At 54.6% G+C, this 23177-nt stretch overlaps 6 protein-coding genes across 6 annotated transcripts; 3 read left to right on the forward strand and 3 right to left on the reverse strand.

Moving 5' to 3' along the window:
* Positions 1–4073: 4073 nt before the first annotated feature.
* SPSK_08594 (uncharacterized protein) lies at positions 4074–6580 on the forward strand (the record flags this gene model as incomplete). The annotated part of the gene is made up of 2 exons (XM_016735186.1): positions 4074–5825; positions 5888–6580. 2 exons carry the CDS (start codon positions 4074–4076, stop codon positions 6578–6580), a joined length of 2445 nt encoding a protein of 814 aa, XP_016587905.1.
* Positions 6581–7026: 446 nt separating this feature from the next.
* On the reverse strand, positions 7027–7816 carry SPSK_09729 (V-type H+-transporting ATPase subunit E; the record flags this gene model as incomplete). The annotated part of the gene is made up of 2 exons (XM_016736299.1): positions 7027–7689; positions 7784–7816. The coding sequence occupies 2 exons, from the start codon at positions 7814–7816 to the stop codon at positions 7027–7029; spliced, it is 696 nt and encodes a 231-aa protein (XP_016587906.1).
* Positions 7817–9565: 1749 nt separating this feature from the next.
* On the forward strand, positions 9566–11688 carry SPSK_08739 (uncharacterized protein; the record flags this gene model as incomplete). The annotated part of the gene is made up of 2 exons (XM_016735327.1): positions 9566–9607; positions 9706–11688. The coding sequence occupies 2 exons, from the start codon at positions 9566–9568 to the stop codon at positions 11686–11688; spliced, it is 2025 nt and encodes a 674-aa protein (XP_016587907.1).
* A 766-nt stretch (positions 11689–12454) lies between these two features.
* SPSK_09803 (uncharacterized protein) lies at positions 12455–13138 on the reverse strand (the record flags this gene model as incomplete). The annotated part of the gene is made up of 1 exon (XM_016736373.1): positions 12455–13138. One exon carries the CDS (start codon positions 13136–13138, stop codon positions 12455–12457), a length of 684 nt encoding a protein of 227 aa, XP_016587908.1.
* Positions 13139–17505: 4367 nt separating this feature from the next.
* Positions 17506–19977, forward strand: SPSK_08604 (uncharacterized protein; the record flags this gene model as incomplete). The annotated part of the gene is made up of 1 exon (XM_016735196.1): positions 17506–19977. The coding sequence occupies one exon, from the start codon at positions 17506–17508 to the stop codon at positions 19975–19977; it is 2472 nt and encodes an 823-aa protein (XP_016587909.1).
* Positions 19978–20642: 665 nt separating this feature from the next.
* SPSK_09294 (uncharacterized protein) lies at positions 20643–21962 on the reverse strand (the record flags this gene model as incomplete). Its single annotated transcript, XM_016735869.1, has 1 exon — positions 20643–21962. The coding sequence occupies one exon, from the start codon at positions 21960–21962 to the stop codon at positions 20643–20645; it is 1320 nt and encodes a 439-aa protein (XP_016587910.1).
* Between the last annotated feature and the right edge of the window lie 1215 nt (positions 21963–23177).

Below are 23177 nucleotides of genomic sequence, written 5' to 3' on the forward strand. Positions count from 1 at the left end.
ACAGCCTGACCGGCCAAATCAGCGCCAGGAGAACAAAAGATGCCCGCTAAAACGAGTCCGCCGAAACGGGCTGCTTAGCGACAGTGGATTCGTCAGTGGGACAGGCCCTTGTGGCTTGTTCCTGGCCATCACCTCGCATCGGCGCTAGTCCACTTTCTCGTATATGAACCTGGCCTCGCGGAAAGAATACGATTTTATGAACGAATTGCACACTGCAGTGTGTTTGGCAGACGTCTTACGGAGTATTAAGTTACCCCGTGTTGTTACTCGCTTGTCTCCTCACTAAATATGAAATCCAGCAGGGAAAGGACCAGAAGCCAACATGTGACGACAAGGTGTAATTAGTAGGTTTTCTAAGGTCTCCATTACACCTTATTTGGCTGGAAAACACATTTGAAGTATCCTACGTATGTAATTCAGCGCAGTTTACAGAGCAGCCGTCAGCCTTCAGAGGCCGATTTCCAACGCAAGAAGCGGCCACTGTATTCCACATTGCCATCTCATGCTAGGAATGCAGATCGCGTCTTCTGCGCGTAAAGCAGATGGCTGCGAGGAGAGCTCTAGCAATGTAGACTCGTGCAAATCAAGTAAGGACGCGGGAAGGCAGCCCAAACTGTAGAAAGTAAAACCAAGACTGAGTGGGAGGAAAGGGAACGCGACATGCCAGCACCGGAATTCCAAGATGCGCCGCAGCTTGCGCATCTCTCCGTGAATCCATTCTCGGGCACTAATTACAAAAGACATAGGCCCAAGGACCCTGATACTGTCCCAAAAAAACCACCTTAACCCGTAAGGGGCCGTTTTGCCCAGGGGTCCGGCCAAGCCTGCCGAGAACTTGGACACCTGGGCTAGGAAGCGCAAGCTTCATCTTCCGAAGAAGACATCCAATTCAAGACAGGAAAAGGGGGAGGATGCGTCGAGGGCACTCCGTACGACGCAGTTGGTGCGCGCGAGAGGACGTGCACGCGGCGCGTCTGGGCTGCATCGTTGCAACAGAACGAGCGACCCGTTTCAGGGGGTAAGGCAGCAACAAAAGGGGGCGCCTCTGACGCTCTTACGGTCTTACCCCGTTTTGATTTGGCATCGTGCTCTTTCTGTTTTCGGTCAGTTGGCAATACCTGCCGTTTTACGTCGTAATTGCTTTCCAGGCTTGCCGCGTTCTTTCCTCCGGTCCTTCCTTTTGCGCGTCTTGCCTCTTGCCCTTCTCGACCACATCCCACGAGCCCGCACCCTGCCGCTCAGTCGAAACCACGGGGTTAAGAACACCGGGCGCACGGAGACCGCACCAATCCACAACCGGTGGGACTGGACTGTCAAAGAACCCGCAAGCCGTAATTGCGGCCAAGCAACACTCTATTGCCAATATTCTTCCTTTTGGCTTCAACTCGACTAGCGGACCCTGGAGCCGCGGGATGGCATTTAAAACTTCTGTGTGCATTACACATTTAAAATGCCTGCTTAACAACCAGACCGCCCAAGAATGCAGCACTTCAATAACAAAAGCCTCCGAGCATCTTCTCAAGCAGTGCAACAACAAGGGGACGAGACTCCACCCGACGACCAACGGCCTTCGAGTGCCCCGGAACAGCCCGAGAGCCCGTGCTTGCCCCGCCCAGCGACTACTTAAAATTACTATTTTGTAAACGCATATGACTAGACTAGACAGCGAACTGAGAGCCAACAAGTGCACTTGCAATAAGCATCCGCATCCTATGCTCCAGACGACAAGTTGCCTCATTGTGCAACGGCAATGTTGGCGGTCAAACACACTACTCGTGTGCATCCGGGGAAGGAAACGCACTCATGTCTCTTACGGAACGGATGGAACACCAGAGGATCGAAGACGTCAAGGAAACGCAAAAAGCTTGGCAAGGAACATGTTTCCGCAACACAACCTCAAAGCGATTCGGCACAGCAAATTGTCTGCTACCAATGTCGGTCTCTGCCTCTAGACCTGCTCGAAAGTCTGTAAGATGATGCTTGGCACGAGGCCGCAGCTGGCTTTGACCAGGCTGTGACCATGGCAAAAATAATTCGGTAAGGACGAAAGATGCCCAGTTGACGCCAGCAGACACGTAATACAAAGTTGCACAAGGCATCCTGCGCCCAGAGCCCTGCACCTCCACTCCCGGTCTTACTTTGAATCTTGCATGGCACATTTTGAACATAAATGCATCCAGTAAGACGGCGAAATCACAGCGTGATGCATCCTTCCGCGCCTAGTGGCTCTTTGGGCTGACTATGCTCCCCATCGTACCAGCCTATTGGCTTCTCTCATTCTTCCAATTTTCCTTGCTTATGCGTTGCATTCAAAACTCTCTTTCTACAGAGATGAGGCATCTACGATGTACCTTTATGATGGTGCAAACTAAGTCTTAATGCCGTATTTATCCCCTCTTTTGTCCCATGTCCCCGGGCTTGGTCTGCAGGCTCGCGATGGACTTCTGCTACAGGCACTATACCTCGACCTACACCTCCAATATTCCCATACGACGATCATGTTGTCGAAACTCGGTTCAGGCGCCTCATATTAAAACACACAAGGAAATCTCACATATGCAAGCACAAGCACAATAAGATGCTCATTATCATAACATAGTCGATAATGCCAGAAGTGCTAGATTGGGAAGCAATAAGAGAAAGTCTAGCCTGAGGCCCAGGGCCCAGAACACCGTTCCTCGTGCACATGTGGCGGTTAAGAAGATCATATGGAACAGAGAATATCAGACTTCTTTCAAACATTTGCTACATTACATAATAGGTTACGGTATGCATCTAGGAGCACGTCGTTGCAGCGTTGACGTAGCGCACAACATGACGCCAGGTGAAGCACCAGTCTTGGCCCGTTTCGACAACTCTGAAGCACTATTTATATTGCTCTAGTAAAATGTACAATTGTACGCGTTCAATTTTGCGTCCATGTAGTTCCTTCCACAGACACAATAGACTATCCGGTCCCAATTGTTCGGTTGGCTAGAACAACCGTTCTATACCACCTTGTTGGCCTGTGTCCCTTTTGCCTATCGATCGTCCTGACTCGAAACAGGCGCACCCTTCTTGACCAAGCGGCTTCTGGACAGTACTGTCTGCCGAGCAGTTATCATTCGTGTTTACTGAGGATGGGGTGACATGTCTATTTGCTTTTTCTGTGATCAGGGCCAGAAGTTTTGCTCATTTACTTTTTACTTTTATTTTAGTTCCAGTGGGATTGTATGACTTTGTTTCTTTTTTATTATATGTATTCATTTTAAATTCTCATAAAATGCATGTACTTGAAATCCAAGGCCAAAATGCACAGCTCGAAAAAGTAACGACAAGAACAAAAATGAAAAGAAAAGAAAAGCAAAAATGGCAATGCCTTCTATTTGACCACATGGACTCAGACTCGCCAAACAGCGACGCAAGACCACCGATGCGAGGCTAACCTTTTCATCCAAAGTTGTCGACAACAAAGCTTATTACGCACGTGGACACACGTTTCCTTGACGAGACTCACAAGACGCTTCATCTAGATCCACACGTTAAGTACTATGTCGACTAAATACAAACCACCAAAAATAGAGCAGCTGCATGGGCAACACAAGTATAACATAAGTTTGTGATAACCTCGATGCTGCTTGAGGTTGGTACGAGGCTGTAAACGCTTAAAGAATGCGCTCACAGCGGTCCACCCCGCCTGCGTCAATTGGTCAACGCGCCAAAGTGACGCGCCAAAATAAAGAGGGCCCCGCCAAAACCAGAACGGCAAGCGCATCCCACGACGCGGCTGAAGACTGTGGTCCTCTTGCTGAACCACTTCTCCTTCCTCGCCACATCGTCGCCTTCTTCTAACAAACGCACAAGCATATCTTCTCCTCTCCCGGGCTCCATAGCTCACTCTCTACCCATACGCCTTGCCTTACTGGCGAACATGGACACCATCTCGACTCACATTGTGATCTAGTCTGGTCGCATCTCGTTGGATTTTTGCTCGAGCTCGCGAGCAGCTATCACTGTTAGCATCTAGCAGGAAACGACTTTGATATAAGAACACAAGAGCCGAATCCTCCGGATACCACCCCGTCCGTTTCACCATGGCCGGAAACGGTTCCATCCTCAGCTACTGGTCCGCGGCGCCACAGCGCAAAGATGCAAATGCATCGGGACCCTCCGGCGGAACACCAACACGGCGAAGCACCGACACCGCACAGCCTTCCGAACCGAAAGCCATCTCCCCCTTCTCTCCTCCCCCCAAAGCCGGCGCTACGGCCACCTTTCACATTTCGCCGATGCCATTACACATAGCCCCGCCGCGGGGTTCCTCGACACTTTCCCGCGGATCCAAGACCTCGCCCGAGTCCCTGCCGAGCTCCCCCGACTCCTTTCCACCGTCTCCAATACAATCACACATACTGGCAAAATCCAGGAAGGAGAACATGCTAGGATCGTCTCAAAAGCCACCTGCCAGTCTGGCCACGCACGAGATTCGAGATTCAGATGACGATTTGGACAGCGCCAGCGACGGTAGCGGCAACAGCGCCGAGTCATTACAAGACGCCGTCCGCTTCAACGAGCCGTTCCGAGGTTTGTCCACATCGGTGTCCTCAACGTCGCTACCGGCGGTGCGGACGGGGACGGGACGGGCCACGGCAACTGTGGCTGGGGCGCGAACGACATCAGCGGCGTCCCGGGCGGCGTCCTCGTCGTCACCCAACGACAGTTCGTCAGCGCCGTCCATGACAAAACGCCGAGCCGCTACAGCTATCCTCACCTCCCCGCTGCCCTCACGGCGCACCAAGCAGGCCCGCGTCTTGCCGGCCAGAGCGAACCCGCCCAAGCACAAATTCGACATGATGGCGTTGGTTCGCCATGCCCAGCAAGAAGACGCCACCGATGCTGCCACGCGCCGTGTCGAGGACCTCCTGGCCGAGACCGAAAGGCGGGCCAAACAGGAGAGAGAACTTGGGGAGAATCGTCGCACGGTCTCTGGTGACGGCAAACTGCCGAGAGCGCCACTTCTTGACGGTCTGTTCGACAGCGCAGCCGGAAGCGCCAGCGGCACACCCGGCGGCAGCGTCAGTGGGGACGGTGGCGGCGATAATGGCGCCTTTGGTTCCTTCAACAGAGATCGGCTCCGCAAAGCCCTCGATCGTACCGAGGTGGCGGCCGTGTCGGAGTCGTGGTATTTTTTCAAGGAGTATTTTGTACCGTCGCCTGCCAAGCGACGGCCCTTCCCGCAAAAGGTAGCGTCCCCAGGGAGCCGTTGGGCGTTCTTGCGGGATGCAACGATGCGACAAGATTTTTTTATGATGGGCGTGGTCCGGAAAGCGGTCTTGAGCGCAAACAATGGTGCTAGTGGTGGGGGGGACCTGTCTGCATCGCAGCAAACCGCGAGGGAGCCTCACCTTCCCGACGAACTGTTTCTATGGATTCTCAACGAAGCTTGTGTGGACCCACTACCTGCCCTCCGCGCCGAGTATGCAGCCGTTTTGCGCTGCTGTCCCGAGCAGGTACGTCGTTTTGTCGATGCTGAACGCCTGCTGCTCCTGTTCCAGAAGCTTGGACCGCGATGGGAAAGTATCGATTTGTCTACGCGGCTTGAGCTGGTACCCACCATCCACCGGCCTTACCCGGGACGTGACTGGTCCCCGCTACGTTCCCTCCTAAGCCTGGTGGCTGCGCTCGCCGACTGCTTGACCTTAGAGACTGTGTCTTGTGCTGTTAAGATCCTGCTTCGGCTGGGCATTGACCGTGTTGTGGAAGAGACCCCAGACCTTCTACAGGACTACCAGGAAGCCATGCGCAGGCTTGTTGGCCGTGTGCCATTGGCGGACTGGAACGACTTTGTATGCATGTCCTCCTCGTCGTCGTCTTCATCCCTTGCCCATTTGTTAACGTTAGTGTATAGTGCCACGATACGGGATCATCCTTGTACAACAGCGTCCAGAAGCCGTCCTTGCGCTGGCAAGTCTTGGCCTGCATGCCTCTGGACACGCCGGCCTGCCACGATATGCGGCGACGGTTGGCGTCTGTGCTGTTCTTTAACGACCCGGAACGAGCCCGACAGGACCCACGCCGCCAGATTCAGTTGACCCAGGGCTTGGCCAAGTTGGCCGTTCGGGACGACCTCGTTTTGACGCCTGCCACCAACTTTGTCGACCTGACAGCCCTCGTGGACATGCTCAGCGTGTTTTTAGATGACGTGGGCCGAGAGGCGCTGTTACAGCAAGCCGCTGTGTTAAGCAGTTCGGCGAAGCCCAAGGACGAGGTCGCTGCTGCTGCCGTCCGCGCCTTTGACGCCGACATTGACAGCCTCGTCCGGCGGCTGAAGGTGATTGGCCACGGCATCGAGTCCACAGGCGGCGGCCACATTGCACAACTCGACAGCAAGACCGCCTTTGAGCGGCTGCAGATCCGATTGACACACTCTGTGCGAACACGGCCACGCGGAAGAAAGAGCATCTTTGACGGACCTGGCTCTGCAAAAGCGATCGGTGGAGGTGCCGACGCGGATGACGATGCGAGAGGCATCCAGCAGAAGCAACAGGACATCCGCAACTTCTTTATGCAAAGGTTGGGCAAGAAAATGGCCAAGTCATGACATGATGTTGGGGATCTTATTTACGGGCGTTCCTGGCAAGCGTGTTTTTTTTCTTTTTTTCTTTCCCTTTTGGGTGTTTTTTATTCTTAAATGGGAAGCAAATGATACTTGGCCTTTTCTGGTGCTTATTTTATGAGGATGATGCCCTGGCACTGGCGTCGGTACGTAGCCACGAGTAGCAAATAAAATCTGGAAGTGTAACGTGTTTGTATTGAGCGCCGCTGCAAATTAAGCAGACAATGCAAAAAGTACAGACTCAATCTCGTTCCAATACTCAGGAAGGCAGGAGAACCGACTCCCGTGTCTTCCTCTCGGGGTGTCTAAGCCGCCAGATAATAGAAGTATATGCGAAGTACAGAATAAAGAGACAACAAGCCAAAATGTAATATGCAACAAAACCCAAGAAAACGATGAAAATGTCATCTCGCTCCCACTCTCACATGCCTCTAGTCGTAGAACTTGCGGTTGACGTTCTTGCCAAACAACGTCTCCCGCACCACCGGCAGCGCATTGTGCTCGACCAGAGCCAGCCGCGCCTCGAGCGTGTTGTCAATCGTAATCTTGCCGTTGCCGCCCACAATGATCACACCGCCCGCACTGCTCGCCGGCAGCTCGTTCTCCGTGTCCAGCACAAGCTCGACCGCATCGCCCGTCTCCTTCTTGTACTCCTTGGCTGCCGCTGCCAGAGCATCCTTGGCGGCCGCCGCGTCGGCTTTGCGTGCGCGGATCTGCAGCTTGGGCTCCTGCATCGCGTAGGCGCCCTCCAGCACCAGCTTCGTGAGCATCTCCTTGTACTTGGCGGGCGACGACGAGGCCTCCGAGGCCAGCTTCTTGCGCGCAGCTTCAAAGAGATCGTCGAGCAGCTCCTGGCGGGCCGTTAGGACCTGCAGCCGGGTCTTGTTGGCGACGGTGGACCGGGTGATCTGCTGGGACATGGTGGCCTGCTTGAACTTCTTCTCGTACGTGGCGTCGATGGCGTCAGTCTCCTGGCGGACAAGCTTGGACTTTTCAATGGCAAACTCTTCGTTGGCCTTGGTCTCGATCTCGTGGGCCTTCTCCGTCGCCTCCTGCCTGATGAACGCCGTCATCTTGCGGAGCTCTTGACCAACCTATGAACGAAGGGGAACTATGTGTTAGATCAATGAGGGCCAACGGGCAACGGCCAGCCGGACTGCAATGGCGATAGAGGAGAGGAATGCATACCTGGTCATCGGATAGGGCGTGAATCTGCGACATCTCGAAGGCTGTGGTTCCGGCAGAAGCTCGCGGATCACGGTGCGGGTTTTTCAGAGGGCGATTGTGTCGTCGGAAGAATCGTGATACGGAGCTCTCTACAGACGCTTTTAACGTGGGTGCGATAGCTCAGGTGTGATGGGCAGGTGTAGATCAATAGCTGGAGAGCAGCGGCACTCAATCGGGGTCGGGGGAGGAGGTGATCGTGGTGATGGCGGTTGTATGTTGGCTCGGCTTTGTCCAGTAGTCGTTATCAAATGGCGCTGTGCTGGATGGTGAATCTCCCCGCTAAAAGGTGACCCGCCCAGCAACACCATACAGCTCTGGCTCTTTGAAAAGGCTGCCTACACTATTCCGTTTAGTTACAGGGGAGCTGGCAAGCTATGACCAAACCGTCCAGCACCAAGGCCTCAGAAAACGATATCACGTGATAATCACAGCCACTCCAACGCCACAGCGACCCGCACACTTTAGTGTCTGTTTCCCTCTGACTGAGAAACGGTGCCTGCCTGTTTCGGGTGGGTCTTTGCCCACGTAAATCTCACTGACTACGAAGTACGGCTATTGCTCTTAGTTCGTGTTCCGAGGCCTGGCCAGGTGCGTGCACCCATACGGCCAGGCCACCTCAAGCTCCGCTTTGTTTCGTCTGCGCTACTGTGTCGTCTCAGTTTCGCACCTGCTCGTGTCTGCTATTTGTCTGTCCACCAAAGTGATTGGGAATATAATCGTTGGCTCAAGTCCCTTTACACAAGTCGAGCAGCACCTTCCTTCTTTAGGTCCTTCTTGTTTGACATTATTGAGTTTGCATGACTCTCCGTTCTCAGTCGCCCTTTCCGTTTCCAGCCACTAGCATCAGCCTCGCACTGTCGCACCTGCTTGTTCGTGCCGCCCACTATCGCTATCCGTTCCTGCCATTCCGAGCCCCTGTAGCTACCTCAGTATTTGGATCACATTCCAGTCGATCTTTCCTCGTCGGCACAGACTCGCTTTGCTTACTCGTCATCTTTGTCTCTCTCTTTCTCTCTCTACTCTGCCAACTTTTCTCGCCTCTCGCCAACGTCTCCAACGCACCGCCAAACTCAACACCGCGATCCGCCAACGACAATAGTGACGACCACGAGGCCGGCTAACGTCACCGCCTCCACCATTCTCAACAAGTCCTATACAGGAACAGTGGCATTCGGTCTCATCGCCCTAAAACCTGCCCTATTGCAACCACCAGCAACGACCACAAGCTGCACCGACATTGAGGCCACAGCAGACCCGCCTGCGATCACCACCCTTCCTCTCTTGCTGGTCTCACGGTGCTCGACACCGTGAGCAATTCTCTCGGACGAAGAAAGAGCACCCCTGCGGCTGTTGCAGCTGACCCAGCGACCCGGACGGGAGAGGCCGCACACGGCCAAGTCTGCCCTGTCGCCCACTTTCTCGTTGGCATTGCTTCAACTCGGCAGCGGTTAAAAGCAGGCACTTGACAACAAAAACAATCCGCAGCCAGCCCGACCCCAGATATCCCCAGCCGCTTTCATGGAATAGAGAGTTTCGTCAACAAAAGCACGCCGGTTCTCTTTGTTGCGCACCTTCGCCTCTCTCTTCTCTTCTGCGACCGCCTTCACGATCCTCTCGTGATCCTCCCCTTCCTTCCTCCTCTCCAGTGCAGACAAACTTTCTATGCCCGCCTGGCGATAACATTTCGGACGTGCGCGCGGCCTCCTTGCGCCGGATGCTTGCTGCGCACTGGACGCTGGCGCAATGGGCTCTCTCGGCCGGCTCTCCCCTGGCGGGAGCATAGCGGTAAGCATGAAGCTCGGTGGCGTAGGACTATCTCTCGTGCTCGCATGTGTAGTTTCATTGTACATTACTGACCCAGTCTCTTTCTCGCTCGCTTACAGCTAGGAATCGTGGTCGGTGTCATGTCCACGAGCGTCCAGAGCCTCGGTCTTACCCTCCAACGAAAATCCCACATACTCGAAGATGAAAAAGACCCTCACATTGCCCGCCGACCACCACACCGCCGACGACGATGGCAGCTCGGCATGGCCATGTTTATTGTGGCCAACCTGCTCGGAAGCTCAATCCAGATCTCCACCCTCCCGCTTCCCGTTCTCTCCACCCTCCAGGCCTCTGGCCTCGTCTTCAACTCCATCTGCGCCACCCTCATCCTTGGCGAACCCTTCACACGCTGGTCACTCTACGGCACACTGCTCGTGTGTTCCGGTGCCGTTCTCATCGCCATCTTTGGTGCTATCCCCGCTCCTGCGCACGATCTGGACGAGCTGCTCGAGCTGCTTGTTCGACCAGCCTTTGTTGCGTGGATGTCGCTGCAGACCGTCGTCGTCCTGTCGATAGCTGTCTCGGTCGAGGTCGCCAGCGCCCTGCTCTTTACGACGCTTGCACAAACGTCGCGCTTTCGGTTGGCAAGAGGCCTTGCTTACGGCTGCATCAGCGGCATCCTGTCAGCGCACTCGCTTCTTGTGGCCAAGTCCGCTGTCGAGCTGGTCGTTCGCACCATCACGGACGGCAATAACCAATTCCGCCACTGGCAAGCGTGGGCACTGGTGATCGCATTGATCACGCTGGCGCTCACGCAGCTGTACTACCTGCATCGCGGCCTCAAGCTGGTCTCGACGTCTGTGTTATACCCGCTTGTGTTTTGCATTTACAACATTATTGCGATCCTAGACGGACTGATCTATTTCCGGCAAACGGACATGATTGGACCGCTTCGGGCGTGTCTGATTTCGCTCGGCACCGTCGTCCTTCTGTCAGGTGTCCTTGCCCTGTCTTGGCGCCTCAGCGACGAACAGCACCCTCCTGCTGTGGGCCAGTCCACCCTCGCACCTGGGCTTGGCCTCGTCGAGGACACCGAGGGCGAGGAGGATGAAGAAACCCTTCTTCTTGGCCGCGACTTAGTGACTGCCGACGACGATGACGTGGAGAGAAATACAGACGGCAATGGTGTCGGCGAGAGACGCAGCTTGCTAAGAAAGTCCAAGTTTGTTTCATCTTATCAGACTTTTGGGTTCGGCACCCTTGAAAACGACGACTCGCCCACAAGACCAGAGGTTGAGTCGCCCGCGACACATCCCACGTCTCCTAAGCTCGGTCGTAGGCAGACAGCAGCCGGCATCTTTGGCGGCACGGCCGGAGGCACAACACCAGGCCTCCACACACCATCTCGCTGGACCGAGCGGGCCGAGATCTGGGACGAACTGGAGGACCAGAACGACCGCCGACCCAGCTCGGGCGGGTCGGGTATGAAGCGCCATCGCAGCAGTACCCTGCCAGTTCTTATCAGCGAACAGCCACCGCACACTCCCACCAATACATCACATTCGCCACTTTCTCCGTTCTCGGCCGCTCGTAGAGGGGTGAGCAGCGGCTCGCCATCGTTTTTGCGAAGCACCAATTCAGGGTCTGCCGCGGCCGGTCATGGGCGGGAGGTCACGGACGAAGACGCTGATGGAGAAGCGCTCGCCGCGTACCGTAGGTCTTTCCGGCGGCGAAGGAAGACGATGGGTTTCCCTGGTTTCCATGCACGACGCGGCAGCCGCCGAAGCCTTAGCGGTAGTTTCAGTGTGGGCGCTGCAGGTGGCAACAGTAGCAATGCGAACACGCCCGGTACCGGTGAGACGCGCAGCGCCCGCGGTGTACAGAACGCACTTGGTGGTCTGTGGCGGATGGGCTGGTGGAACAGCGAAAGTGGCGGCGGTGCTGGTGACGCGGCCCGGTTGGACAGACCCCCGACACAAGAGACTGTGTCGTCGCCCATTCGGCCGCACCGCCGGTCAGCCGACGACGAGCATGGCCGACCGTCGACCCCCCCGGGCCACACCGACCACGGTGATGAACAAGGTGACGCGGACATGGTGTAGACGGCACTTTTTGCGTTGCTTCTTTTTTCCTATGTCACTGTTGTATACCGGAGCCTTAGGGTTGCTTTTGTCTTTTACGTTCTATGGTACTCTGTATGTAGCCTGAATAGAATACACATTTTTTGTGTTTGCATACAACTCATCATCCAGTTGCAATTACTAGCCTCGATATCGTTCTTTTGTACCCTTTTACGATTGTCGTTTTCGTTCGCTAGATTCAAGCAGATACTGATGCTCGCCAGCCGCGATATATTTGCTTGTCTTTTAGCTCATTCGGCTTCATCTTTTTTTTGTTATATCAATCTCATATTCCCGATACATCATGTACCTCACCCGCGATTTTTGGGTTTGATTATTTTTCTTTTATGTTGTATGTATTTATGGGTTTATATGTTCAAGTCGTGTCTGTCTGCAGGACCCCCACGGGAAGCCTGACCACTTGTCAAAATGAATGAAAAAGGAAATAAAGGCGAGGCGCTGTAGAAATAATGACAGAATGAGCCAGTCGACTCTGATTGTAATTGAAGAAACAAGAAATCATATAGGCCCTGCTAGATGTGAAAAAAAAAAGTACAAATAACTTGAGGGCCTATGATGTGTATCAGCAGGCAGAGAATATGTGCGAAGAGAAAGGAATTGAGAAACGGAAAATGAGAGGGAAGAAGACAGAAAGAAAATAAAAAGCTGTCTTTTTCTCTCCCATCAACATCTAGTAACCCTCGTCGACCCCGATTTTGATTGTCGTAATCACCACCGGAGGACAATCTTAGAATCTCCGCGTAGCGCCCATCTTCTCGTCAATGTACCGGAAGCGCTCACGCTCCTTGCGGTCCTTGAGCAGGCAGCTCGTGGCCAGGATCAGCAGGCCACCCACGCCAGCCATGCCAAAGACGCCCGTGAAGATGTCATCGACGAAGACGTTGGAGAAGCTGCTGATGGGCCCTGCGCAGCCACGGACGAGGGCGGCAGCCGCGGGGCTGGTGCAAGTGCTGTCGGTGACAAAGGCGGGCGAGGTGCTGTTTAAATAGCCGCAGCAGGCAAAAGCAGTCTGCATGAGATCCTGCGTCTGGGAGTTCTGGGCGGTCCAGAGGGTGCCGAACTGCTCCTTGAGACTCAATGTAAGAATCCAGAGGTCGAGGCCGATGATGAGGCTGAAGAGGGATGTGGCGAGGACCATGTAGCCCGAGATTTTGAGCCAGCCGCGGGTGGGCATGGTCATGGCGGGGATGGTGAAGAGGAAGGTGACGAAGTATAAGACGGCGTTGGCGATGCCGGCGGTCAGGGGAAACTTGGCGTACAGCAGGTTGATGACAACGTCGGTTCCATCGGCCGGTTGGGCATTGGCGGAGAGCTTGTTCTTGACGATGATAGAGAAGGCAAGCATGATGGCACCCATGATGACAAAAAGGACGTCGGCAACGACATAGGTGACGAGAATTTTATTGGCCATGATGGGCGGTTTTGTTTGGTTGTTGATTGAATGAAAACCGTAAATAGATGTCGTCGAGTCGACCCTTTCACACACACTGCGTCCTAGTAGACGTGGTGGCCCCTTATCCCCCCCGATTCTGCGTGTTGATTAAGATCGTTTCGATGTTATTGTGCTGGTGTATGGATCTGTCGATACCTCCACTACTCTGCAAATGAGCGTTGCTGGTGGAAGACGGCCGGCCGTCGTGGTGATCGATGTTTGTCAAGGAAAGGAAGCCGTTTACGGCGTGTCGAAGAAGAAGAACAAGAAGAAAAAAATGAGTGAGAGACGAGAAAGACCTGCAAGGCCAGAAAAGGGCGAGCCTCCTTTGGGTTCTTGATGCGAAAGGAGGCGAACAGAAAAGAATAGAGAGAAGCAAATGGGACGCGGACCCGCGATGCACGACAAAGGCAGCCAAAAGGGGAGAAAACAGAAAGAGAGAAAAGAAGGAGAGGAAGATGGAGGGTAGGGCAACCACAAAAGAGAAAGTAGAACAGAGTAAGGAGAGGCCACACAAGAAACGAAGAGAAAATGGGACAACCACGAATAGGATAAAAGAAGAGCCACGACGCGGGACGTTCGAGGAAGATGAAACAGGCCGCAGTGACGAGAGTCGACAAAATAGAAAGATCAGAGACAGGGTAGACGACGAGAGGTGACGAAGAGAAGATTAAGCACTGCTCAAACAAACGCAATGCAAATAAAATAAAATAATATAAGACCTTAACACATCCAGTGTGAGATGGCAATGTCACAGACTGCAAAAGTGTAGTAGAAACGAAATGAAGGGGGGATAAGGTAAAGACCGTGGGAAAATGAGATAGGAATAGAAGGTAAAGAGAAGCAGAGCAGAAGAGAAGGAGAAGCAAATAAAAAAGATGTACGACGTATGAACACAAAAAGAAACCAAAATAAAAATGCTTGCACAGGCCCACAGTGCACACGACCATATTACCATATGCCCCAGTACCCATGTCATGGTCCAGTTTACATACTTTGGATCCCCTCGAACAGGCCTGTGAGTACGATGGCGTAGCACAACCGTCCGCCAAGACTCCGTACGGCAGTTCATTTTTGTCTCATTGCCATCCATCGTGTAGACCTGTGAGGACATGGCCAGGCACACAACGGAGAGAATCATGGTTGGGTAGGCCTATATCGAAATCCGTGGTGAGGGCGATATCCACTCCAACGGAGAACTGTGAGTGGTCGAGGACAGGCAAGTTTGCTTGTCCTCTTCTTTCCAGGAAGTGTTTGTATGCAGTTCGCCAATGCCGACTGTTCTTTCACTGTTAGTGTGCTTGACCAACCCAGCTCTCTCTCCACCAGGCAGAAACATGGCAGAAACATGCAACCATGACGCTCCAGAAGGGAACTCCTTATGGAGCAGCCAAGAGACGTGGTAGTCAAGGAGAAATGGGGTAAGGAGACAAAAAGGAGGCGACCATGTTCCTAGGTATTAAAATTTTGTCCTGCTTCTTCTCTTTTGGCGGTGCGTCGGTTTCGTTTTAGAAAAGCGTAACGCCTCCGTCATTATCACCTATCTGTGACTGTAGCTTGCATGACAAAACTTGTGTTTGCAGGGAAGAATCGAGAGGAAAAGGGCAGAGGCTAGGCCATGTCGACAGGTCAAAGTTTAATCTGCTGCACCAAAGGGCCAAGCATTGTCAACCCGAACGCTTTAAAATGACGACGTCGGTGGACAATCTCGTACGACATATGGTGCATGGCGTTGTCTGGTGTTGTCTGGAATCGAGTTGAGTGTGGTGTTGTGGTGGATCTCCGACGACATGGCGTTTCAGGACGTTTGGGTGGAAGGGGGCTTTGTTGTCGTCGACGTTTGGGGGCCACCTTCAGGGGCGAACTATGTTAACGAGGCAAGAGCTCAAAAAGGCAAGTGCGGCCCCTGGCTTCTCCGACAAGCTGGGGCAGGCCCCACTAACAAGATCTTGGCTGGTTCTGTATCTTAGCAAAACCCGTAGCGGGCATCGTGCACAATGCAACACAACCGCCACAGCATAAGCCGCATGAAACGCAAGGGGCCACGACTGAGAAAATGAGGTAGCGGGAGCTGCGACAATGGACAAAGAAGTATTTCGTACTCCACAAAGGCAATAAAATGAACAAGGGCAATTGTGAGGACTATTGTGGCAAAACCTCTGAAAATATCGTGGTTGGAAGACTAACAGCTTCAATGGCTTCAACTGTTTTCGTCAACATCCCAGTTGCAAATTATTAGAGCCTTGTGAAGCTTGACTAGAATTGTGGCATCCTCGGGCGGCCAAGCTCATTCTTATGACAGTGTATGGGCCTGTCTTGCAGGCGAAGTCGTCTCCACCAAAAGAGCACCGACATGCGACAAGCTTTTCAGGAGTATTGTCTAGCCAGGGCTTCGTTGAGGATACCCTGGATGTATTGCTCCTTGTATGTTTTCCCTTGTCGATTTTGACGTGCCTAGGACCAGGGTTTCGGAGGGGCCAGGTCTCATACATGTCAAAGTGGCTTCAGAGTGCTTGTATGCATTCCTGCATGCTGCCTGGGCCGCGACAGTCTCCCGTAGATTGGACGTCTTACGAAAGCTGATGTGTGTCCTGTTTAATCATGTGTCGTATCTTGTTTCTCGGCCCTTTAATAAAAATAGAAGCATCCCACTCCTATAAATGTAATGATGCTCCATCGCTAAAAGTTGGGAACATGATTACATGCAGAGTTCAGCATACAATGACTGCCAATGAACATCGGGTAAAATGGTCAGTGGACTTGAGCTTGGCAGTCGTCAAGGTCGAGTGAGCGTGCACTGTTCTTGCCATCTCCGGCAGTTCCTGACTCCTGCGCTCCTTCCCGATCGGCCTGCCCGTCATCGGCCATCGATCTGGCGTTGCGTTTGCTGACTCGCGCTGGGTTATTTGCGCCCCGCCACAATCAGCCACCGACCCAAGCGGTCTTCCTCTTCGGTAGGAGCGACTGGGAGATATCTCGTCTGATCTTTCTGCTTTTGGACCTTTCTTTCTATTACTTGCCTTGGAAGGCACAGCACATGCTGCGTTGGCTTGTTTGTCTCTTTCTTACCACCTTACCACCTCTCCACAACCGGTCTACTACCGGCCTCTCGACGATGTTACTCGCCGGGGTTTTTCCCTCTCCTTGATGGTTTTCGCCCATTCGCGGAGCAGCTGCGCAATTGCCCCAATTGCCTCGTTCCTCGTCGTTTATTAATTCTCCCGTAGGCTCTGCAGTAGCTACCGGAAAGGAATTAGAGTGGAATAAATTGCCCCCTGAGCTCCGGCTCCCATCCTCGGGAGAGACAATGGGAGCAACGATTTATCCAGGTGCAAAGCACATGATGTTGTAAAGATGTTGGGCTAGCGGCCGTAGCGCAAATCTTGAGGGAGCAAACGTAGTTGTCAACACGTTCTTCTACAGGGCCGAGAATGGGAGGTTGAGAGCTAACAAGCCCTTTTCGCCTGGAGCTTGGGGTCCCACCTTCCCCGCGGATGCGCACTAAGAGCTCGCTACAGGAGGAAGAGTCGATCCAAGCCACGAAAAGATCATCGTTCACGCCAGAGTCGCTCTTGCTGGTGTCAGCCTGCGTACTTGATCTGGTGGCGCATCTTCTTTATTGTTTGGCCGAAGTCACGTTCTCATCGTTTCTGACTAACAGCTGCAAGAGCGCCCCAGGTTCTCACCCATTGTCCCTTCCCTCTATATGCTCCGCCGCCACCGTGCTCTCCTTGTTTGTCACCGCCCGCCGACCCGGCGTTGTCGTTGACTTTCTACTGTTTTCCGTTTTGCTTGTTGCGATTTCTATCCTTTGCATCTATGCTTTCGACTCCAGCATCGCCTTTTTCTCTTCTGCATCACGTTGTTTTGGCCGCCGCAGGTTTCGCAGTCTCCCAATTCCACCTCTCAGACATCCGTCGGCGTACGGTGTGTAATACAGCGCTATTTTCGGACTTCCAGGAGCCACTTACGACTGCAACCACCAATTTCGCATCCTTGCCAGATCCTCGTCCACCACAATCCTTCTTGTTGTATGTGCGCCTGCTCCTACGTCGTCTCAAAAAGCCCCGACGTCACACCTGGGCCTCGCACGGCAGTGGATGGCAGACCACTACCACCCCGGTTTACGCCAATTATCAATTGCCCAATTGACATCGCGCCGTGGTCTCATCCCATCTCTGCCACCCGGCCCCCCCTATTCCGGCGCCGCCTCATGTCGTGCTCGGTGGCCGCCGCCGGATGCTTCCTCTCGTGTCTTCACTGAGAGAGAGTAGAGGAGCGTGAGACAGAGCGAGAAGGGATAGGCGGGCAACGGGGAATCGAGACACCACAACATATCTCCCAATATGTCGTCCACGCGACCCCAGCGTCTGCTGCGCATCTCCAAGGCCTGCGACTTCTGCCATAAACGTCGCATCAAGTGCCAGGACAACCCCGGCGATACCCGCGGTCGCTGTCGCAATTGCGCCGAGTTTGACATCCCCTGCACCTATGCGCGCCCATCCCGTCGCGGCCGGGGCTCACCACAACCGTCCCGGCCCGCATCCGCCACGTCCTCGGGCCTCTCCATCGCCGCAAGCAGCCTCGCAGACGGCAAGCCCGTGCCACACCATCCGTCATCCCGCCAACCACCTCCATCACAGCCATTACCACAGCCGCATCGCCCGGCCCAGTCCGCCATGCTCTCGCCCTCCGCCCCGCGCGTCACCATGAGCGAGCGCACCGCCAGCACCAGCTATGGCGCGGACGATCCGGGACCCGTTGCCAACGAGCGACTCAGCTCCACGTGGCAAGCCTTTGCGCATACCTCGACGCCCACGCTCAAACGCCTTGTCACCGTCTACCACGAGACCGTCTTTCCCATCTTTCCTTTTTTTGACCCCGTCCGCCTGCAGCGCCGCCTCGACCAGCTCGAGCACGTCAGCAACCGCGCCTTCTTTTGTTCTGTCATGGCCGCCTGTGCGCTGGCCTCGGCACGCGCCCGCGACGGCGCCCTCTCTTCGTCGACGAGCGGCGGCGGCAGTCGAGCGAGCAGCGGCGGCATCTCGGCGAGCCCCGGTAGTGCGGCAAGTGGCACATCCATTGAAATGCCCCCCGAGATGTTCTACGCGGCTGCTGAGGAGGCCCTGCCCAAGGACATCTTGCAGTGCCGCGACTTTGACTACTTACGTGCGCTTGCCTTGCTAAGCATCGCCAGCATCCAGGACGCCAAAATCGCAGTCATGCAAAAGTACATTGGCCACTACTTTACCCTGTTGGCCATCAACCAGTGGCACGACGAGGCCAACTGGTCCCCGGGTCTGACTCCCACAGAGATCGAGGAGCGTCGCCGCCTCTACTGGTCCACGTACACCCTGGATGTTTTCACTGCGATCATCTGGGACGGCTGCATCCACTTCCAGGAGAGCCACGCCAAGGTCGAGTACCCAACAGGCGTGACGGAAGACCGCAACGGCCAGCCAATCGTACCGAATCCAGCCTCCTTGTCCAACACTGCAAATGCCGATAGTTCAACTCGGCCGACCAACGGCCCTACCGACTCCCCCTCGTCATCGTCCATGCTACCAGGTATTGTTACTGCCACGTCCCCGCTGCCCGATGCGGGCTCCTGGATGATCGGCTGGAACTACACCACCGACCTCTATCGCATTCTCGAACACAATCTCAACAAGTTGCGCTCTCGGTCCTCCAAGTTCAACCTGCTCGGCGAGACCACCACCCCCGGTTCCTTCCGCGTCTCTAGCCAGGACCGCGTCTCCGAACTGTACGCGGCTCTGCCCAACGCCTTTAAGACGCTGCAGCCCGCCACCGGCGACCCAGCCCGCGACATTTTCGGCTTCCAAGCCGCCAACATCCAGGCCACCATGGCCCTACTGGAGATGGTCCACCTGTCGCTCGAGGTCGATGTCGACGTGGAGCGCAAGTGCTCTGTGGTGCACAATGTCCTCCAGACCTTCCACCAGGTCCCCAAGGCCTACATGCGCGCCATCAGCACCCCACTAATCTATCACATTGGCGGCATCGGCGTCATATTGGGGTCAGTTATGGAGGGTCCACTCTCTGAGAGCGCCTACCGTCTGGTGCGCGATCTGCTCTTGTCCATGGCCTTGCTGCTCGAGAGTCTAGAGGCCTTTTTGCACCGTGGCGCCGGCGCCGGAGCGCGGCTGCGGTCGCTCGTTGCCCGGCTAGAGGGTTTCTACTCTGACGTACGCAACCAAATCGGCAACGGCGCCAATACCAACGGGGCCACTGCCTTCACCGCACAGCCATCCAGCGAAACCTCGGCATCGAACCTACAACGGACACAGCAGCAGCAAAAGCAAATGGGTCAGCAACAGCAAACGATGCCATCGTCTCAGCAGCAGACACAACCCCAGCTGGAGATGAACAGCTCCCTCGGACCGGAGGCCGTGTCCATTCCACAAACACTGCCTTCGGAGGCTCTTAACCAGCAAGACTACCAGCAGCTGCAGCAGCGACAGCAATACCGACCAATGCAACAGCAGTTTGGCCAGCCTCAGCCGCTGTCTCCCTCAACCGGCGCCAATCCCACTGCCGCGTATGCTGCCGCGGCTTCCATGTACGATCCACAACAGCAACAGCAACGGCAACAGCAACAGCAACAACAGGCCGCCGGTTCGGGTACACCCAGTGGCATGTCGCCTAGCTCGGCCGCACCTGGCACGTGGGTTGCGGCGCCTGGTGCCGCGGGTGTTGCCCCCGACGTCAACATGCAGATGCAGCTGCAGCTACCGGACGAGTTTCTGCAGGACTGGACCTGGCCCTTTGCCGTGTCCAACAACTACCTGTCCTTTTAACAAGGCACATACAAGTACTTCGGGTGGCGGCTCACAGCTTCTTGTATTTTGTATACTGACATTATTTTATCGGCGGACAGTATTGCGGAGGATGGCGTTTTGATTGTTCTTGGTTTGGTTAGTATTTGGTTCTGATTGGTTCTGGTTTGATTTTTCCTGTGCTGGTAGAAAAGGGGTCCAGCTTTTGGGGGCAAGGGAATACCATTTGCATTTATTTATATTAATTTCTGGGTATGGAAGTTTGTACAAAAACAACCAGGGGCCCTCAAGGTTTTTTCTGTATATATCTTGTTTATTTTCCTTCTCAATTCCATGCCGAGAAAGGAATCAAACTATGAGGGCGACCATCAAACACCAAGCAAAATAGCATGGTAGGTGGAAGAAATACAAAAGCTGCCAGAAAAGGCCAGCCATGGCTGCAGTTGTGCTCCTAAGATCATTCCTTCTCGTGTCGTGAGGAACCAATCATGAGATTTTGTCTGCCAGCTGGGATCAGCCTCAGATTGTCATTTGTGAATATACAAAAATTTAATAAGATTGAATAAAATTTAAATGCCATGCTGATTCTAATTGTGCGTTGGATATCACGACCTCGTTCATACAACCCTCAAGCTTATGCTCATGCTGGTATACAATCAGGCTCGTTTCTCTCTTTTCCGCTTTGGCTATTCCCACTTGTTGTCAAAGACCTTGCCGTCCACGTAGTTGATCATCGACGTCACCGGGTCCAGCCGATCCCGGCCCGCGCCAAAGAGAAGGCCCTTGCGCATCGCCGCACGGTAGTTCTCACCCGGGTTCACTTTGCCCAGAACATATGGCCGGCGCGTCTCCACGCGGTCCGGCACGGGAATGCTGCGGCCCACGAGCGCCTCCATGCCCTGCCATGCAAACGTCACCGCCTCTTTGGCGCCTGCGGGGATGCCAGCGTCGTCGAGCATGAACATCTTGACATGCGGGAACTGCTCCTTCATGTAATCGGTAATGTTTGGGTTGTACGCGCCGCCGCCACACATAAACACCTCGTCCACCGGCCGGTCTGTCGGCGCATACCGCCGCCAGTGGTCCACAATCGCCTGTGCCGTGATGCGTGTCACCGTCGCCACGACATCGTCGGGCGACATGCCCAGCGAAGCACCTTCGGCCACCAGGTCGTCGGCCAGCGTGTCGCGGAACACCTCGCGGCCCGTCGTCTTGGGCGGGTCCCAGCTGAAGTAGGGAATGCGTTGCTGGAAGCGGTCCACCATGCCTTGGTTGACCGTGCCCCGCTTGCCCATGGCGCCGTCCTTGTCGTACTCCTGTTCGCCGTTGGTGTAGTGGCGCACGACGCCGTCGATGAGCGCATTGCCCGGACCCGTGTCAAAATCGTAGGCATCCTGCGGGCCCGACGGCGGGATGAAACACACATTGGCGATGCCGCCAATGTTTTGGCACGCCCGCAGCTTGCCCGGGTGGTGCAGGAGCAGGGCGTCAAAGAAGGCAATCAGGGGTGCACCCTGGCGGCCGGCGGCCTGGTCGGACACGCGGAAGTCAGTGACGGTCGTCACGCCTGTGCGCGAGGCCATAAAGGTGCCCTCTGCCATGGTGAGCGCAGAGCGCGGGACGCCCTCGTCGGGCATGCTAGCGAGCCAAATGGTCTGGCCGTGCGAGCCAATGGCATCGACGTCCTTCTTGAGGTCGACGCCATTGTCGGCGCAGAACTGGATGGCGGCGGCGGCAAAGACCTCGCCGAGCAGCACGTTGACCTCGGACAGCTCCGAGGCGGAGGTCTTGTCGTACTTGATGATGTCCAGCACACGCTTCTTGAGCTCGGCGTCCAGCGGCACCTCGCCGTACTTGAGTAGAGAGAAGTGCATGGGCGATTCGGGCGTCTCCTGGCGGAAGTGGCATAGAGCACAGTCAATGCCGTCCATGGAGGTGCCACTGTTCATGCCCAGCACCTTCACATCCAGCGGCTGGCCGCCCGTAGCCGAAGCCGAGTCGGACATTCTTGCCAGCAAAGCCAAGAAGGCGAAACTGGGTAAATGAAAAAAAAAGTAAAAAAAAGTAGCCCAAAAACAGACGGTGATGTGCGACAGTTGAATACAGCACACAAAGAAGTATGCCTTTTAGACTCCCGAAATGTGATAAAAGAAACGAGTGAGGGTGTGCGAGGGCACCTGATGATTGATATATGAACGGGAAGTGTATGGGCCGAGAAGTATGAAAAGGCAGGGAGGGACGCAACACGATATTAACAGACGGCGACGAAGAAGAAATAAGACGAGAAAGGGAAGCGAAGAACCACGGATGTTGTAGATTATCTCTGCAGGGAGGGGGGGGGGGGGTACAACGAAGGAAGATATCGTCCACTTGAAGAAGGAACGATAGATAAATACGGGGACTATGGAAGGAAATAAAAATAAAAGAGGATCCGTAGGCTTTATGCCAGGTTTGCTCTTGCCCACGCTGTTTCCGTCGGCCAGCACGGGTCCAGTGTCGCTGTTTTTCTAGATGCCGTACCACCCCCCACTAAGACAATGGCGTTCTCCGCAAAGGTCAAGAAGGCAAGGGGCCGGGGAAGGAGAGACCAGTCGTGGATTGTCTCAAACGGGCGAAGGAGCGAGCTGGTACTGCAAGTGCAAGAGCCAGTAGCAAACGAAAGACGATAAAAGCAGGACAAAAGAAAGAGCAGAGGACAAACGGCAATGCGGAGAAGGAAGGGGCTCCGCAACGGAAGTAGCGACCGGCAGAAGGCAACACGGGCGGCCGCGGGAAAACGTCTCTTTGGCGGCAGTCTATTTTGCGATTTTGGCAACGCGACAAGGACCTGGGCCGGGCCATCGTTCTTCAGTACGAGCCAACGATTTACATACAAAAATCGGTGTTGGGAAATAACCACGCGAGCCACGGAAGAACGGCTCGCCCCATACACTTAGGAGCCCTTGTTAAGGTTTCCTTTTGTTCGGGTGCAGAACTGCGGCTATTTCAGCCAATCGTATCCTGGCATCGACCAAAGAGCAGTGGATGTTACTCTGCAAAGATATTCGAAATCATCGAAATAAGAAACAACAACCCCGGCAAGTGCCGTATTGAAGGGAGCGTGTAGGCAATTCGGAAGGTGTGAGGCGCCATTATCCTTGCACAAAAGTACGAGGCATGACATAAGAGCCGTCAAAAATGAAAGAGCAACGAGCAAAAATCAAAACGCGACGGGCGAAAGA

The sequence above is a fragment of the Sporothrix schenckii genome (genome assembly GCF_000961545.1).
Source record: "Sporothrix schenckii 1099-18 chromosome Unknown Cont44, whole genome shotgun sequence".
In the NCBI taxonomy this organism is placed as follows: domain Eukaryota; kingdom Fungi; phylum Ascomycota; class Sordariomycetes; order Ophiostomatales; family Ophiostomataceae; genus Sporothrix; species Sporothrix schenckii.